This window comes from Argiope bruennichi, chromosome 2 (assembly GCF_947563725.1).
Source record: "Argiope bruennichi chromosome 2, qqArgBrue1.1, whole genome shotgun sequence".
Lineage (NCBI taxonomy): Eukaryota > Metazoa > Arthropoda > Arachnida > Araneae > Araneidae > Argiope > Argiope bruennichi.
The window spans coordinates 34,596,064-34,616,758 of NC_079152.1; the positions used below are offsets into that span (position 1 = coordinate 34,596,064).

The 20,695-nt window shown below is 28.6% G+C and overlaps 1 protein-coding gene across 1 annotated transcript; it reads left to right on the forward strand.

Annotated features, from left to right (window-relative positions):
- The first annotated feature begins 6,619 nt into the window (after positions 1–6,619).
- LOC129989334 (acetylcholine receptor subunit alpha-L1-like) lies at positions 6,620–20,164 on the forward strand. The gene is made up of 7 exons (XM_056097800.1): positions 6,620–6,776; positions 9,583–9,716; positions 12,165–12,209; positions 13,465–13,574; positions 15,587–15,791; positions 16,174–16,396; positions 20,031–20,164. Exons 1-6 carry the CDS (start codon positions 6,713–6,715, stop codon positions 16,345–16,347), a joined length of 732 nt encoding a protein of 243 aa, XP_055953775.1. The 5' UTR covers positions 6,620–6,712; the 3' UTR covers positions 16,348–16,396; positions 20,031–20,164.
- The last annotated feature ends 531 nt before the right edge of the window (positions 20,165–20,695 follow it).

Genomic DNA, 20,695 nt, shown 5'->3' on the forward strand with positions numbered 1-20,695 from the left:
TAAAAAGATGCCACCTCCATATTTAGAAGTAAATGAAAATAAAAAAAATGTTAGTTGATGATTTTTTATAAGTATTTTTTGAAACCAGTGCAAGGTACTGCATCAAAAATTTACAATATTCGTTAAATAAAGAAACTTATTTAATAAAGCGCATTAAAAATTATCAATTTAAATAAATCAAAAAAAAAGTATCGCTTTTTAATCACGATCTGAACATTTTTAATGTAACTCAACTACTCGATGAAGGAGTCAAAATTAGATTTTTATTAAAATTCATTAGAATTTTATTAAAATAAAAATCAAGTTACAAATTAAAGAAAAATATACAATCATTCAATTAAAAATTGGTAAAATTGAAAAGGCAATTTTTTTAACTCGTAAAACAATGTAAAAATAATTTTTGTGCGATAATATGCTTTAATGTTATAACGGAAATATTTAAAATTCTAATTTATTTTTTTCATTAAACTTCTAATTAAAAATTTGAAAAACCCGTTCTTAGTAACCTCTAATATCTAAGAAGCAATTCTAAGATCCTAACTTAAGTGGTTTATTCTTCGCGTTACTATGTGATTGAGGACAAACCTTAATATGCGTAAAGATATTTCAATGGGAAACCAAAGGAAAAAAAATGTTCCAAATTACAAAAAGGGAAGATAAAAATTGTTTAAAAAATGAGAGAATCTCTGAGCCCTAAAAAATAAAATTTCTTTCGAATTTTTTTTTTCATTTTTTATAGTACTAGACCTAGCAATTTTTAAAAAATAAAAATAAAAATTTCGCCAGATTGGTCCAATAAATAATTTTCAAATGGATGGAGACTTTCGAGAAAAAAACACAGCTAAAAATATCACGATCACAAAAACCATTAGCTTCAAGTTAAAGTTTTAACATGCTGGATTTTACATAATCGTATATTAAAATTTCACGCCACTCGAACTTCAATATGGTAAACAAAATATGCATGAATACTGATATAATTTTCCATAAAAATAAAATCAATACATGAAATTTGAACGGAAAAAGTTATTGAGAAATGCATTTAGATTTCTTCAGCAAAATGTTCGTTTGCTTTGTTAAACTAATTGTTAAAGCATTTTATTTCTTTTAAAATAATTTGATCTTACCAATTATGTCAATAATTAATTCGAATTTCAGAAATTATCGACTAAATGATGTTATTAAAAATTAGAAAATAACATATACATTCAATAAATTAAAAAAAATACAGATTGCAAAAATTTAAACAGATAAAATAATTACAGATTTTTAAAAACCATGTTCAACTTTCAAAATTTTTTTTAAAGGCTGCATTTTTATTCTGTATACGAGTATGAATATAACACAGGAAGTATGATTCGAAATTAAATTGCAACAATAAAGTGAAAGAAATAATTTGTAAAAAAGGATTTTTGGCAAAGTATTTGAATTTTTTTCTGATTATTAGAAGGTCTTTTTTTTTTTTACAAAAGAAATGATTTAACATTTATTTTTCATATCATATAAAGTATTCATAACATCAATAAAAAATTGTGAATGTGATAGAAGTAACATCAATTCTGATAGCTGATTCTAAAAAAAAAATGTTAGTAGTGTGCACACTAAAAACAAAATAGAAGTCCAATTCAACAGATTTATGTGACAAGGGGAAAACTCTAAAGCAACCGCACACATTTTTTTTTAAATTATTAAAGTAACCTTCTTTTTTTTCGCCAGAACTAAAGTCAATGGCTTTTCTATTTGGGCAAAGTTAGTTAATGGAGGGTTATTCTTGTATATTTCGAGATATAGAAACATTTGCGAAACCCTATCGTAGAATTTAGTATTGAATGTTTATAAAAATAGAAATTGTATTCTAAACAGTGTGTTGAGATTTTAATTAACAAACAACACACACATAAGCAGTTTTCAATAAGGAATTTAACATACAGAAAACGGTCGTTGTTTTCTTCAACTTAAATGTTTACTGCACAATTTTTTAGTAAATGAAATAATCATAACACGACAAAAAAAAAGCAATATACAATGTTGAAAGATTCCAGTACAAAAATAACTATATAAATTTCTGCAGAAGAGAAGTGAAAAGAACAATAAGCTACAACAACTTTGGCTTAGCTGAAATAAGTAAAAAATTTCAAAACCTCATACGATGATACAAAATTTTAATTATATATATTTATTTTGATATCTATTATACAACATTTTAATTCGAAACAGTTCTGATAAATATTAGTTCATAACATTGTTAAATGGAGTTAGTTACACAATTAGGAAACAACTCCAATGAATACATTGTTACAACTTTTATTTCATTATATATTACTATGTTAAAAAGCTGACATACAAAATGTAAAATTAATTCAGCTTTGCATTATAATTAATTCATTCTTAAATATATTTAGGAACTGTAAATCCAAAATCTGTAAAATGAGCCTGCTCTTAATTGCTTCTAGATATAACTACAACTGTCTTATTATTTAATATTAATAGTAAAATAAAAAGTGCAATATTATGGTTTCATAAAAATATAAAAGAAATAGAAATAGATAACGGCGTTGTCTGTTGTGTACACCAGACATGATGACCTCAAAAGAAGAAAATATCCCTCTTCAAAACGCGTTATGGCGATAATCAAATATTCTTCATTTGCAAGTATCATTTACTATTACTATAACACTAAAATCTAAACTCTAATGTATTAAAATTACCTTACAACCTTTATCAAAGAAACATTGAAATCAAATCAATCATAAAATTTAACCTTACAATCAAATAAAAAGAATCATCCAAAAAAGATAGACTTGCCTTGATTTTTGATCAATTTTCTCGAAGTTGTAATACGAAAGTTGTCTCAAAACGTGCTGGTTACTTTTAACATTGAAGACATGCGGATTAAAACATTCATTTTTTATGATTATACTATCAATCCGAACAGTATTGCCATTCTGGGCCCACTCTATAGATACCACTTCGGGACTTGAAGCAAGTGTATACAATTTCCGAGGAAACGGCAATCCAACTAAAGCTTTGGCTAATTCATCGGATATCATGTTTGTTATAAAGACACGGACTTATTTCAAAAATCCAGAGTGTGAAAAATTTCGGTATTTTATAAGTTTTCTAGTGACCGTTGGAATGTGACACCTGCCAACGGGTGCGAACAACGGTTCTTAGATCAAGAGTTTAGGGTTCTTATACAATGCAACTGCTAGTTCAAATGTCAGTTTGTTCGTATGGCACTGAAAATAGCTAACTTAAATATTAATTAGAACATTTCAGAACAACTATCAGAATATGATCTAAATTTGGAATAAAGAGGATTTTTTTCTTGGCAATTTTTTAAATAAAATATACCAATCTGTAATCATAAATCAAAAAGCAATATTTGTATATTTCATTAACAAATAACTGTAAAGAACAGCATTATTAATATTAATTTGTATAAACAAATAATGAATGTAGAAAAACATATATCAGAAAGCATAAATAATTTTTTAATATTAATGAAGGATATTTATCTTAGAATACTTTTATATAATTTATTGATATATTAATTAAAAATGAATGAATTTATTTCTTTAATTGGATATATATATTTCAATAAATTACATAAAAATATTTTAAGATAAGAAAAATGATTTTATTAATATTAAAACACGTCTCTTATTTGTTTCTTCTGATATGTACTTTTTGACATTCATTATTTGTATTTAAAAAATTAATATTAATATGCACTAGTTGTTAAAATATTAATGGTGTTAAGATAAATTAGTCAATGATCATACATACTGAAAAGTAAAAAAGCCATGATAAGTTAAAGATTTTAAAATTTTCGCCATAAAATACTGTGAAAACTGGCTTACCAATATAGAGTTAAAATAAGAGATTTACATATTTATAAAAGAATAAAGGAATTAAGATATAAAAATAAAGCGTTAGTGAAATAATAATTCATTAAATTTAATGGAAAAAATTAAAATACTAAAAGATTTCAAATTTAATAATTATTAACGGCTTTTGGTCATCAATTAATCCATTGGGATTAATGTTACTTAAAATTTCAGTTAAATATTTTGTGTTACTATGACTTAATGGCTTCCTCGGCAAAATATTTTAAAACTTTTTAAGCAAATGCGAAACTTTGCTATACAAATTTTTTTTTAATAATATAGAACTCATGCTACTTTGGAAGCCTGTCACTGTTCATTTTTGAATTTTGCATTTTTGTATTTTTTTTTATCTACATCTTTAAACACGGAATTGTATCTCAAGAAATTGCAAAAAATAAACCTATTTCAGAAAAAATTCCCCGTTGTTTGATTCTGAATTTAAAAAATTGCTTGTAAGCACAACAAAATTGTTTTTTTTTTTATTATTGAAATCATAACGTATATTGAATGATGGCTTTTCATAAAAGCTACATAGCTGTAGTGCTCTTCAAAAGCTTGCGCAAGATTACACTCTACGGCTGATGATACCGCAAGCTTTCGCATCTTTGTTATTTGGTTTCTCCTATGCCGTAAATTCGGTTTTTTTAAAAAAATGATTTGCTCTTTTCAAAATTTGCTTGTAAATTTTTAAAGCAGTTTTCTACTTCTTTCTTCTTTAAATCAGCAGCATGATTTATAATTAAAGGCTTGGGCATTTTTTTGATGATATAGATTCGTTAACGAAAATCTCTTAAAAATGTCACATGTAATGTTAGGCTTTATAAAATTTGAAAAATATCTATTAGGTAAAGCATTTTATGTATGAAATATTATCAAGCACATATTTCTATACTGCTCGGAGTTACCTTTCACAGAATTTAATTCATCCAATGGATTTTATTTCGATTAAAAAATGAATAAAATGACTAAAATGATGTATTCGAATGGAAAATGCCACAACTGAAAATATTTGTTATTTTTATTGCATTGAAAGAGAGTTTTACCACAAAAACTAGGCCCGAAATTGTAAGGAAAACTTCGATTCCTTTCAATGTCTGACAATACTTTAATAAAATGAGACATTAGAGATTGAGAAGGCTTTTTCTAACACATATACTTTCTACTCTGCATGTTTTACATTCTATATATGTAGGTGGTCCAAAATCATCTACCGCGCAATTTTAGTATAGAAAATAACTTCAACTAATCAATTAACCTACTTTTCCCTGCACTTTTTTCTACCATTTTAGCACACAGTAATATGTATATTGCTATGAAGTTTCATTATTACGTTTGCTAATGCAATAAAAGCAGATGCAAACAATTCTCTTACAACCTCTAATGGATTAATACAACCGGATACCGTTAAATATGCTCTATATCTCCTTAAAATGAGTGAGTATTATGTATACACAAGTATTATATATAGAAAAATATTAAAGCTATTTATGTTTAACATAGATAATTTTATTAATTTATACATCAGAAACCCTCTATAACTAATGTGACTTTCTGCCAAATGAATGACTCTAAAATATGAAATAATGCTGAAAATTAAAATATATTTATTAGTTTTTTTAAATTTTATAAAATGTTGGTCAGTTTTAATAAAATATCGAATAAAAATAATTATGAAAATTTTTAAAAAGTCAATTTTTGAATCTTTCGTAAGAGAATGTGTTTAACTACAATTAACTAAACTTCAACAAAAATTAAAATTTATAAAACTTTTTGAAAGTTATATTTTATTTTGTATTTATCAAAAAATTTCCTACAACCCATGGCAGATAATATATAAATATAAAATTCTTTTCTTAAATTTATGGAATTTCAAACAGAAAATTATTATGCAACTTAAAGTAATAAACATATCAACATAACAAACAATATAAACATTATATAAAACTTACTAACCAAATATAACTAATATCGTATTAATATGTTTTTTTTTTGTTTTTCGCTTTAATTACGATGTTGACAACTTTTTATAAAGTAATTTATTGAATCATAGACTACAAATATATTGTTTTGACTGCCAGCTTCAAAAATGGTTATACATTTACGAAATAAAAGATTTTATGCTGAATGAAAAGGTAAAATACCATTTTTGACTTAAGCTTAAAATATTTTATGCTCAAGTCAAATTTAAAATCATGTACCACTTTTGAAATAAGCATAAAATATTTTATGCTAAAGTCAAAAATGGTATTTTGAAACATTATGAATTTTCGATACATTACATTAAACTTTTTTTTTCACAAGGTTATTATATTTCAGTAAGAATAAATGTCCATACTGTTGCAACCTTAATGAAATTCTGCTACTTTATTACCCTTCTCCGTGTAAACCGGACATTATATTGTCATTAAAATTTTTTTCTTCCACTCCTCTATTCACATCAAACAATCAAACAAATGCTTGAATCGGTAGCAACCCATCCTCTCCTTAACCCAATGATCTTGAACAAAACCAATGCCAAATCGAGGTATTATAATGGACATTCAATTCTCATGAACGTTTTACTAAATTAAAAGAATACCACTGCATCTGACGTCAATTCGTCTGAAGTGGCAATTCTTCAAGTCCAGTTCAAAATCAAATTAATGGTCGAGGAAGTTACAATCTAGCAGCCACATGACTGTTCGTAATAGTGCAATTAATTGCGATCCAGGACTTCATAGTTACGCATTTCCCGTTTAAAATCATGTACTGGAGTTTCTATAAAAGGCGAATATTGAGATAATAATATCATTTGAACAAACGGGAGCAAAAGTCATTCCACGATGATGTTTCTTTTCGCTCTGCTTGGCTGCCTTGTGGCCTCGTCTGTGACAAATATATCAGCAAGTAAGTGCTACTTTCTCTTGATTCCTTCAAATTGTGTTAAAAATATGAATCGAATAGTGAGAAAAATTTGACAAAAAATTTCTTTATTGGGCAAAATTAAAAATTAAATTTAAAATTATGAAAAATTAAATTTAGAGTTTTATTGAAAATATGAATGGTTTGCGAAATAAACTCTCTTAAGAGGACATAAAAATAAATGCAGATTTATTTATGATTATTTAAGAAAATAAGTTTTTAAGGACTTTAAAAATTCTGCTGTAGATCAATATTGTTCCTTGCCTTTCTCAGATGAAAATTTAATTTATTTATGAATTATTTTGCCAATACTAAGTTAATGAATAATCTTCTTTAAATTGATTTTTAAAAAATAATCTTTAAATTTGATTAAAACAACAAAAATTCATGATATAATTTGATTGAAAAAATATGGAGATAATAATTGCGAAAGAAACATGACATAGTTCGTTCTTTTAATGCAATCAATTTTAATAATATGGAGGTAGAATTTCCCTTGATATATTCAATAAAAATGAAAACATTGATGAAAGTCATGTCGTTATAGTTTGGTTGGAATTCGAAATAATTTTTATTTAATTCAACAAGCTTTTCTCTCTTTCTTCCGATTCCACGATAAAAGAAAATGAAAATAGAATTTACAAAAGATTCTAGGATCTGAAAAACAACAACAACAAATAGCGTCTGAAAGACACATACAGCTGTACAATATGCATACAAAACATTTTTTTAAAGTTTCATTTAAGAGAAATCTGTATATTCCTTTTCGTTTGGTTTAATAATTTGAGTTCGATACTTTAATTTATAACGAAAATATTGAAACTTATTGGCTAACACAAACACAGTTTGTAATTTACCCCATGAGACGGTTCTAATTTCTATATCTATAATAATAGTAAAGATGAATATGTGTGTGCATGTTGGCACTCTTTGTGCTAGAACGTTTAATCTACAGCTTCCAAATTTGGCTCCTGTATACATTGGAAGTCAAAAATGGGTTCTTTCGAGCAATTTAAAAATTTTTTTTTAATTCGAATTTTAATTAATTAAAAATTAAGTTGAATTTGTTTTTTTTACTGCTATAACATTCAAAACTATTGTTGCACATGATTAAACTTTGTAATTTCAAAATCTAAAAAATTATTTTTAATGATATTAATTTAATAAGCGTGCGAATTTTTGTTGAATTTTTACAATTAATTTTTTTACATATTTTCCCGCAATAGATTAATTACATTGTTGATCTAAAATTCAAACCGTTTTCATTGTTTCATCAAATACTTAATATCGTGATTTTCTTTCATTCTGGAAGCTAAAGAATATCTGTGTAATTTACAAAAAAATAAAAAAATGAATATATAATATCCCAAAATTTAGAAGACAGATGCACCGGATTTTTGTATTTTCAATATCCCTTTGATACCATGGGACAGACCCATTAAAATGTTTCATATACAGGATAAAACGAACTTAAATAAGGCAATTAAAACAACAAATTTTTAATATCAGGCAATTCAGTGGAATCATGAACATGCGATATAATAAATGATTTATCCGAAGTCACATACAATTCATAGTCTTGATGAATCAGCTGGATGCCTAACACGATTAATAACAAATAAAAAAAATCGCTGACTAATTCCCTTTTGGAGTAATTTCATCAAAATCAGAAGATCAGGAATCAGGAGCGATTTTTTTTTGAAATTTGAGTTGGAAATTTAATTAATTAAAAATTAAGTTATATATTGATTTTTTTTTTGCAGTAACCTGTGATAATATTATCGCCTAAAAATTAATGTTACCCTACTTTCAAATTTTAAAAAATATCTTTTCTGTAATATGAATCCAATAATTTCAAATTTTCTCAGAATTCCGGCAATTTTTTTTAATTCCCTTTTGCCCTAATTTTCAACAATACATTACATTTTTGCTTTGAATTTCAAACCTTTTTCATTGTTCATCAAGTATTTAAGCAAGGGATTTTTTTTCCGTTGTTGAAAAATAAAGAAGATATCTGTTTAATATATGTGGAATTCACATAGCTAATAAAATAAAATGAGATAAGACTGAAATTACAATACTTTTAAAATTAGAAAATAAATGAACTGGACATTAATATTTTTAATAGTAGTGGTCTTAATTTATGTTCATGATGAATGCAGCTTCTGTATGACAATTTAGAGTGTTTATGGATGTAATTTTGAACACTTATTGTAAACACTTCACTTGTCAGCAACGCAGTCAATAAAAAGTTCGTCTTTCGTTTCATCTCTTTTTTCCTATATTTCCACCTCCACGTGTCACTTGCGACCATACATTCCTATGCAATAATAGATTAATTATGAATTCGAGATCACCCTGTTTAAAATACAATAGCAAATACCCAAAGCATCTTTATATGAATATACACTCCCACCGAGAGACACCCCAAAAATGGGAATTAGAAGCTTCCGGTTTGGTGGTTGGTTCTCGCCACCCTTCTGTACATAGAAATGGTGGGAGTTGGCTACCTCCTATCGATGATGGAACGTACTTCAGATAGGAAGGGTTGTACCGTGGCCCGTGATGGCTCTTCGGACTCAATCATCATTCCCGCCAGTGTTGCTATCGCGGCTGTCCGCTCATTCAGTTTTTTCCGTATGCCTCATCGTGGATCAAGTAGTCAATATATAATATGATTATATGATATACACAATGAAGCCGTGGTGGTGGTGGGGGTTTACACTTGTAATCGTTTATATTTTTTGCCTGTTTTATTGATAAATATAAAATAATGCCTTCTCATTTCCAGAAAGGGTCTATAGTGAGAAGGACCTAAGACGCCATATCTTTGCTGATTATGACAAGTTCGTGAGACCGGCCGCGCATCCTGACAGTACCATCACCGTGTCTACAGGAATCACACCATTATCCATTAGAGAGCTGGTAAATTTATTTTTTTTTTCAATTATGGCTAATAGTTATTTAATTAAGGCTTTTAATAGGTGAAGTAACAATTACAATTAAGATAATGATAATTAATTATGGCTTACAATTAATTAATTATTAAGAATTAAAACTAATTAAGGTTGCAATTAACAATCATAATTAAGACAATCATAATTAACAATGAAGGCTTATAATTAATTAATTATTGGCAATTACAACTAATTAAGGTTGCAATTTACAATTATTACAACATTAATTACAATTTACAATACCATTTAAGTTAATTGTTAACTACAATTAACAGTTAACTATTACTAATTATTAACAGTTAATACATCTAAGTCAATTGTGAATAACGGGAATGAATTATTATTTACAATTAATCTAAGTACAATTAACATAAATTAATTTTTTAGCTATTAACAATCTATTATTGCTAAATATTTACTATTAATGATTTTTACCAAATAATATTTAAAAATCTGAAAAGGAACAGAAGTGACATAAATTCCAAGTTTTGACTTCGTAAAATAATAGTGTACAAAAAAATATAAAGAAGCCAAAAATTCGCTAACATTTTAGTAAATTCTTCCTCTAGACACTACAATTGTATGATTCGGTTCCCAGGCGAATCCAAACTTTTTACATACCAAAGTTGATATATATATATATATATATACAGCGAGCGAGCGTGTGAGAGAGAGAAATTAATGCCAGTCTGAAGATAAAAAGAATTGGCTGCAATGCAAAGAGTGGCTTTTAAAATTCATTTTGTGTATTCTCTCAGAATCGTATATATCTTCGCATATATTGTCACTAGTCGCATTTAGCGACCAACTAGTTCGCTAAGATTAATATTCACCAAAATTTTCAATGAAATATTTTATACTACTTGATTATAACATTTTCTTTAATAAAATATTTTTGTGCTTCAAATTTTGATATATATATAATTCATACTATTTTAAAAGTCTTACGTCTTTCTGTTTATTTTATTATGCATTTCCTTTATTTTCTGTTAACTCCTATTAAATTCGCACAAAACGAATACCCTCTGTTATTTCTAGCCTTTTAACAACGTAACCCAATTTATAATATAAAACATTGTAAAATTTGACGTTTTTTTATGTTATTAGTATAATGTTTTTATGTGATTCGTATTTAAGTTATTTTTTATGTTATTAAGTATAAATTTAAATATTTAATTCGGTTACTATCTTCAAATTTACTTTGTCAATAACAATTTATGTTAAGAACAGAAGCTTAAATCTCTGTTTTACATATTTCATTATCCTGAGTATTAATATCATTGATAATTAGGATAAAAAAACAAAAACAAAAAAAAAGTATTTGTAATTTTAATAATGACCTTTATCAATAACACTGGTGTTCTTCCAGAATTTTCATGCCCTTTTATTATAATTCGTAACAAGTTTAATATTCTTTCAGAATTCTTGTCATCTTTATGTTCTTATTGGAAAATCATGCTTAAAATAGGTTTAAAAATTGATTAAACAAAAAAATCGTACGAAAAACAATCGGTGCCATTAAAAAGGAAATTTAAAAAATAATTAACAAGTTATAAATCATTTTTATGCAAAAGTATTTTCAGAAATTATTGCAGGAAAATATCAAAAAAAATTTAATTTTTGGTTAAAATTTAAGTTAATTTCAAAAATATTGCTCGGAATTGCACATTCTCAGCCTCTAAAATATAATTATGCTAAGTTTGATAGCTTTCGGTCAAATTGTCTACTTGTAGAGAACCAACCCACCCACCCATTTTTATTTTTCATAGCACTTTATATTAGAAATATGAATATTATCTTTAAAAGGCGCATTTACAGGATGGCTTGTAGCTTCTACACACAAACTTCCAGGATAAGGGATATTTCGATTACGCCTTTTAATGCAGTAATTTATGAAATTTAATATTGTTTTGCTTTTAATTCGTATTCCATTAAATCTGAGTTTTTCTTTGTTTGGTACCTCCCTTTCTTTTAATCCACAGGCAATTAACCTCATATAGCAGCCACTTTTTACTTTTGTGACTTCATGTTCATAGTCTTCTATCTTCTGTTCTTTTATTCTTTCTTTATTTTCTTGTACGCTTATTCTTAGAAGTGAACTTCCAAATCGTAATGTATATGTAATAATGAATACATTATTGTTGTTTCAACTTTCCAAGACAAGAAATACAAACTTTGAATCAATTTCCTTATGTGTCTAAAAATGTTTGCATAGGTGACTCTTGTGCTAAAATAATACTGAAAATACTGAACAAAACCAACCAACAATTTATGCAATGATTGCTGGTTTCTTGTTGCATACCGGCTTTCAATTCTTCATCGAAAATCCCTTTAAATTTTAAAAATATTCTTTAATGAATATGTGAATTTAATCCTTAAAAAATGCAAAAGTGATAAAGTGTTCTTATATTTTTAGGATACAAAGACTCAGGTATTGGTGATGGATACATATATGTTAATGGTAAGTGTAACAATTCTATCTATAAAAATTTAACTGATATATATTTATATTTTCTTCCATCGTTTCAAGTATGAGATTATAATATACAGAAATATAACGCTTTAATAATACAAGGTATCTCAAAATGATTGTTCATACACAAAAGTTGATGAAATTTTAATATCACGCTGTTTAGGAATATCACAGTTCTGCTTTTACTCAGTTTTTAAACAAGCTGTATCTAACAAGCATGCAGTTTTATCTATATCTCGCAGTAGTTATATTCCTTTGGAAGTTACTTTTAGTTAGTTGCAGTGCTTTTATCAACGATGCTCTGAAAACTTGAATACTGTTTTTTTAATATTTTCAACAATCATTGCAGAAATCAATAACCATCCGATAAGTTAAAGTTTTCTGAAGATTTCTACTGTCCAGTTTTTAATAACTTCACCTCTGTTGGTTGTTTCTCTTAACTAATTTTAAACGTCTATTGTAATTTGACGATTAATCTATTGACAATTTCTAATCGATGCACGAAATTCTTTTCAGAAACCAAGTTTTTAGATAAAGTAATTAAAGCACTTCTTTATATATATATATATATATATATATATATATATATTTGAATATTCTTCGATATGTTTGCATGTTTATTTAGCATTTAAGGATTGATCTCACACAAATACAAATGGAACCAAGAAGAATAAGATTGTAATGAAATTAGGGTTTAAATTTTTGGGTTTTCTATAATTCATAAGTGTAATAACGTACTATTTTTTAAATAAAAATTACTATTATCAATAAATATCTTTAATAAAAATACTAATAAAAGTTAAATTTCCAAGTGTTTTTTAATTTAAAATTGAAGAGCAATCTATCCACGGTTGTTTAAATTGTCTTTAAGAGAAATCAAGAAATCATATTTGGTCAAACGTATTGACCAAATTATAATTACACTTATGTGAAGAACTAGAATTTCTTTTCTGTTCCTTTTCCTTTAGTTACAGTTTTCTCCATATTAATTATTAATGAATATTACAATATTGCCGGATGGGATTTTTTTTTGTTTCGGTATCCATAATTAATCCAATCAATAATTTTATACATAGCTAAAATAAGTTAGCATTATTCTGCAAGAATTCTGTAAAAGAACAAATAACGAGTCGCAAAGAAAGTATGGTAAAATTCAGAAGTACTCAGATCAGGTATTATATATGACCCAAGAATACCTGATATATTTATATAGAAATGAAAAGAATTTACCTTATTTTTCCAGAAATGGAATGATGACTTTTTGAAATGGGATCCTTCTGAATTTAACAATATTACCGAACTGCGTTTGCCCAACAGCCTGGTTTGGAAACCAGACTTGTCAGTTTACACAGCGTAAGTACTGTATTTAATCCTTAAAATTTGCTGTTGTGGATTTTTTCCTTATTTTACATTATTTCAGGATTAATAAGGAATAATATGACATAATCCCAGATGATATTGCCACTTATCCTTTGATGTTATTATGATTTAGTAAAATGTACAAGTTTCTTTTTATAAAATAATGATGCAGTAAAATTGTCAATATGTATTTACGAACTACTTATTCTCCTCAACCAAAGTAACCAAACCAACAACCATAATAAATATTAACTTTATTTATTAGAGACAACTTAAAAACTGGCATTTTCAAATGATTATTCTATCTAAGGAAAAAAATGAAAAAGGCTTTTTAATCATTTCATTTTTTTATAACAATGGAAAACTTATCTTTTTCAAAATGAATCAATAAAAATACTTCAAATTGTTTAAAATAGGCGAATTTAATTGGGAATGAAAGCAGCTATTAGAAACAGAGAACAAGTAAAACTGTTTCAAAAAAAATTTCATTTGTGTCTGAAAAAACACTATTATATTAGTCATGATTTAAAGTTTTTATAGAAATTTGGATCTTTACAAATTTAACACAAGTAATAGTAATTCAGCTACTTTAGGATGTTTTAAAATGCCATTTTATTTTAGTTAAAATGTTTAATGTCATGGCACTGGACTCGACCGTGACACCATAGGAACCTCCGATGACCGTCACGTCACGATTTCTAAAAAAGCATAATTTGAACAAAAGTTAATACTTATAAACTTTTCATTATTACTGTAGCGGATTGTTATGCTCGAGAATGGAACCTGGGACCTTGTGGTACGCAGCAGAGTAACAAGACCACAAGACGAAAGGAATTGCCCGTGTTTCGTAGCTGTTAACTGGCTAATAAACATTCACCACAGTACTCTCCCTCCAGTGAGTCGGAGGTGAGATGAACGATATGGCTGTTAATTGGTGATGTATTTAGTAGTTAAGTCTAATGTGTCTGTACCCATTTGAGCATTTGAGAAGCGTCGAGCGTGTGTGGCTGAGTTGCTGATGCTGTTGCGCCTAGTGAGTATGACGGCTTTGTGTTGCTGCGTCAAGTGAGTCTGACGACTTTCGGTTGCTGTGGGTAGATGGCGCCACAACAGCTGTACGACGGTTGAAGGTTCATCGTCCGAGGTTACCAATGTTCGCAGCCGAGTAACAAGACCACAAGACAAAAGCAATTGCCCGTGTTTCGTAGCTGTTAACTGGCTTATAAGCTTTCAGCACATTACCATCACCACTATAATGGTACAAAGAAAGTAATGCAGCTTAAAATGTATAAAAATAGTTTTATTTTTATATAAAATATAGACCCATTTTTCATTGCGATATGTCGTATTGATATATTGATTGATATATATTGCGATATGACGTATTGAAGCACTTCAAACAAAGAAAGGATGAACCGAGGCAGTAGATGTCACTACTTTGTAGGACAGGTTTTCACAGAACAGGTCTTCCTTCTTAGCTGCTTGGATTTTTTTGACAACACATTTTGTAAAATCTTCACATAATACTAGTCTTTCTCAGCATTGCTTTTACTCTGTGTCATGTTTTCTTAAACTTTCACGCGGATAAATACAAACCTCAATTTCATCATCATGGCATTTTGTTAACACATTCAATGTCATGGGGATCATCAGTGATCAGCACTCGTCTTGGCTGTGTCGCCATGTTGGTTAGCATGATTTCCATCAAATAAATCAATTAAAACATGATTATATTGTAATATATTTGTTGTAGATAATATTTCAACATTATACGTATCGGATTTTAAAAAATTCATCGTGGTACCACGGGCAAACCCAATTAATAGTAGAACACGATTGGCACCCAATTCATCGGTTAACAAATTTTTAATTTGAAAACAATTTCAAAAACGAAAAAAGGAAGTGTAACAGTTGTGACTTCTCATAAATTAACTACTATTTCCACCTTTTTGAAAGTTCAAATTTTGTTCTTTTCCCAAACATAAAAAATTTTCGCCACATTTCAGATCCCGAGACGACGCCTTGTTCCCAACTTCCCCCACCAACGTCATCGTGGACCACAATGGATCTGTCCTCTGGGTACCCTATTTCACTATCAAAAGCCGATGCCCTCTAAAGAAACAAGGGAAAAACTACTTCGAATGTGTAATCAAGATTGGTTCCTGGACTTACAGCGGGAAACTATTGAATCCTCAACTCGATACATCTGAGGTAAGGTTTCATTTACACTTTATTTTCAGCGACGTTGTTTATATTCTTACCGGAAAGTATATATTTTTTTAAAAATGGATTAAATATTGAAAAATTTTTGCAGAAAAAAATTATTACTAAAAATAATTTTTTGAGATTTAAAATGTAGAAATTTTTGTACTGTTACATTTTCAAAAGGTTTGCTCAAATTTTAATGAAAATTTCCTAAAACTCTCCGAAATATATATTTTAAAATTGGAAATGTGTATGTGCCAAATTTGGTAGTTCTAGGTCAAACGGTCTAGTCCTTAGAAACCCAATATAAGCATACAAACATTATAAGTAAAAATTTATGAGCTCTAAAAAAGCATTTATTAAAAAATGAAATCACTTTACTATGTAGGTCGACCTTTCGAATTTCGAAGATTCCAATCCTAGCTGGAAGCTCGTGACCATAAAATCAGACAGACAGTCACAATTCTATCCCTGCTGCCCAGGAGAAGACTACCCCGCAATTCATTTCAATGTAACTCTGAAAAGACGCTGGCCTTCCGTGTCCATGGAAAATGAAGTCTAGTATCAAGGAAACTCCAGTCATTTAACCCGAGTTTCAGTCAATGTTATAGGTGAGTTAAATCATTTTCTTGCATCTTAAATTTTGCTTTGCTAATAAAGCCAGCGGGAAAAGTCTCCACAAAACTTTATCCTATAGTCTGTAATAAATCTGCCAAGCCAGAGAATGTCTTGCATGGCATTGGTGTACAATACTTACGAAATATTAACTTTTGGCGTGAATTTACATTTTTACCGAATCTATGTTTGGCGAGTTATTTGGCATTTAATCCCTGGCATGCGTTAATGGTTTCCAAAAATTGAATTCTTATTTTATATATGTTTTTTCTCAATTGATTGAAACAAAAATTTGACACGAAACTGCACTTATAATCACAAAATTACATAGCAAATTTGATATAATGAAGTCACTGCTTTCTTGAATTATCTCGTTTCTGAAAGTAAAGACCGACAGACAGTCAACCTAATTTGGTTTTGGCTCAAAATTCAACCTGTGCACCAAATTATATCTAGCTCTCTTCGTTTTGTAATTATCGCTGTAAATAAATTATTCTTGCTTTTCTTGATTAAACAATAACTCATTCACAGTGAAGATTGTTGCCACAGACTGATTGTTGCCTGGGACACCGGTTGTCTTTTATGTGGTTTATTTTTTAACATCAACAACAAAAGGCACATGATTACGTCATAGTGTAGCAGGCCTAGAGAACTACAAATAAAATTTCTCGGGAGAGAGAGAGAGCCAAGGTCACGCTCCCCCCCAGTACACAAGTCCAGTTCGCTTCTACTGGAAAAGAGAATGTACTATAGTTCGTGAACGGATTCTGAGACGATTCCATTTCGAAGACTCCATCTCATTAAAGGGTGAGACGCGGAACGATGAGTGCATTTCCGGTATTCCCTTTGACCTTGGATTTCGCCTACTAGATACTAGTAAATGTAAACATCCCCTTTCATCTTTCCTTTCACATCTATTTTGAAGAATTAAACCCATCCTAACGCATGTGCAAAAATGCGGAGGATTTTACAATCCGTTGCTGAACTATAACATCAGCAGTGAGACCACATGGTATTTACATGATTGGCAGCTAGCTCCGCCCAGGAAGACCACGTGGTTAACTAAATTCTTAAAAATCGCGTTAATTTTCAATTAATGGACAGACGTAATTTCATTGAACAGATTTTACTCAGAATGTGACAGAAATCTGAAAATTCGGTGGAAAGACGGTATAAGAACATTCAACAATCTACCTCAAATCGTTTGAGTTATCGTTGTCACAGACTGAATTTCATCCATCAAGCTCAAAGTGTTTCTGAGTTATTTTTGTCACAGGCGGACAGACAGACATTTTTCAAAAATGCGTTTTTCGAACTCAGGTAGGTCTAAAACGTGGAAATTCGTTAAAATCGTGAATTCGAATTTTTTAACGATTACTATATTTTCTCTATATTACGTATACATGAAAGTAAAAAGGAACAAGTTATACCTTTTGAACAAGAGAGAAAATCAGAGAGCTCGTAGTGTAAGCTAGTTCAATACTTACTTTTCTTACTTAAGTTTCCATCTTTAATTTAAATAATCTCAGAAGCGAATCAAGCATTTTGTGTTCCTAAATAATACACATTACATGGTGCTTCTTCTAATAATTTTCCAATTTATGGTCAATTATTTCAATTCAATTTTAATTTACAAGTAATTCCCGATTTATCAACATATTATCTTAATACGTTTATGAAAATATATACATTAATAATAATGGAAAAGTAATTAAGAGAAATCATGAAAATTAAGCACAATTATTAATTATCTTACAGACATGTATAATTTCATCTTTCTGAAAAATTATTTAAAAGATTAAAAATTTCAAGCAAATACAAGATTGAAAATTAATATTTTGCGGGACATGTCAATGTAATTTAATTAGTTAATTATCTATTAATATTCCAATCTTTTTTATGAAAATGTGATTATACTTTTATTAATAGTTTCAGCTTTTCAAAATGTATGCAACTGTCAATATAATATATTAGGATTTTTTTTTAAAATTGAAAGCTAAGCTAATAACGTTTTTTAATCGACCACCTGACCCCACCCCGCGCAGATACACCATTTCTATTTAGCGGCTCTTTGGATTGCCGGAAATACGCTATTGGATAATGTCAGAGCATTTCCAAACTAATTACAACTGTGTTAGAGATTGCTTTCTTATTTGAAGAAAAAAGGCTAACTGTTTACTAACAAAGTGACTTCTACGTTACATTCTACGCCAGAAAATACTTCCATATTATAATCTGATAGTGGTTGATTATGATCCGGAAATATTTAGAATGCTTCAGAGGATACACTGGGTTTAATTATATTAACATTCCGTTTTAAAGCAACACTAGGCCTATTTTGGAATGGGACTCAGCATTTTGAACCACTGCCAAATAACGAAGAAAGAATTTGAACTGGCACCACTGTCTTCCAACTTCTATATTATATTAGCGGAAGGATATTTAACGTCCTCGGATTTAACGTACATTAGACTGGCTTGCATGGCAGTTCAGCAGAGTCGGATAACGAACATGTAAGCCTTTGGTCGTGAAGCCAAGACCTCATTACCAGGTGGCCTTGAAGATATCCTGGAATATGATATCAGTGAGGAATTGAAAACATTGAATTTGTGCTGTATATCTCCATGAACCCCAAAAATCCAATATTATATATAATCTCAAAATTTAAAACTTTAATACTCTGGTTTTTAAAGGAATTGCTGCTTATGCGCCTACATAATGAGTTTTAAATTCTATGTTTAGTTTCATCCTTTCTTTTAAAGATTTTTAATATTTTATATGATGTCTTTTCATAGTTTTTAAAGCACAATAGAATTTTTAAATACATATTTTCAAGCCTTTTTTTTCTTTACTTGATACAACAGACCAATATTGAAATTTTAAAATTACCTATTGTTCAATTATTATATTTGCCGTATCTTAGTTAATGGCTCAAGAGCCAAATTTATCCATGTTTGAAATTTATCGCTTCTTTGTAATTACTTAAATTTTACATTTTGTATGTTTATGAACAATGCATTTATTCAAAACAATATGTATAAGAAAATAAAGCCCGAGCAGACAGTTTAGTTCACATCAAACAAAAAGCTATTACACTAATCCATTTGTCCCTCTCTTTTCCCACGTTTACGTCTCCTAGACATCACGTGACCTGCGGAGCTATCAGCAGTTCTATTATTGCGGCTGGTGATGAGCTAATGTATCTATTGAGCTTTATTGGTCAAATCTTTCAATTCGAAACATCCTTTCAGGCTGTCAAAAATGTTCAAGGATCACAATTGGCAACAATTTTTTTCCCGTAGCCATGCGAGTTAATCGGTTAATAGTATTTGATAATATGATTAATCGATTGATCTCACGAACTATAGCATACAATAGTCGGGAAACAAATCAATTTCTCTTAAAATTAGGTTTAACTCTTTGGTTAAATTCTTACGATTACTTATTAAACCCAAAACACCGATTCCATTCTGAGAGACGAATTACACTTTCTGTATCTTTTGGATCCTGAATATATTTTATTTAAGATAACCAAGATATTTGATGCCTTAGATTGCATATAAAATTACATTTAAGTAAAGTTCTTTAATTACTTACTAATAAAAAAAATACAACTTTTTTTTTTTTTAGATGGACTGATTTCAATAAAATGACCGAACCTGTGGCTGCGAGCGCTCAAGTGTTATTCGATAAAAATTCTGAATTTTTTAACTGTATCAATAAAATAAATCTCATTTTATAAAAAATTTTAGTAATGTCTCATAATGCCTTTAATATGGTGAAATAAGTTCATAGGATTCCGACATAAAATAACCAAAAGTTTATTAGGCAATAATTATCTAATAAACCTTTAATGAAAAACTCGTGCATTTAATTTCTACATTATTTGGTCGATAGAATTATATAAATAGGTTTTAAAAATATCTCTGAATATTTGTTGGATTAAAATTGGCACATGCGAAGGAGGCAATGAAATAACTTTCAGCAAATTTCCTGAAAAATTGTTTTGAACAATGATTTACACTGACAGCTTTTTGGTCTAAATACTAGGCAAATTCAAACCGAGTGTTGTAAGGCTCGAAGCGAGACAAATTGAAGGCGATATCAAAATAGTTCAAAATAGTGCATAATTAAACATCAGTTAGTATTTCCCAGACACTTTGAACTTCTATCTCAATGGTCTATAAATAAGTGATTTGAAAATGAATATAATTGATTTAGGAGTTTAATATCACTGCATGCCCCATTCCCTGAAATTATTTCGAGAAGTTGTTTTAACTTTTTTTTAATCTCAT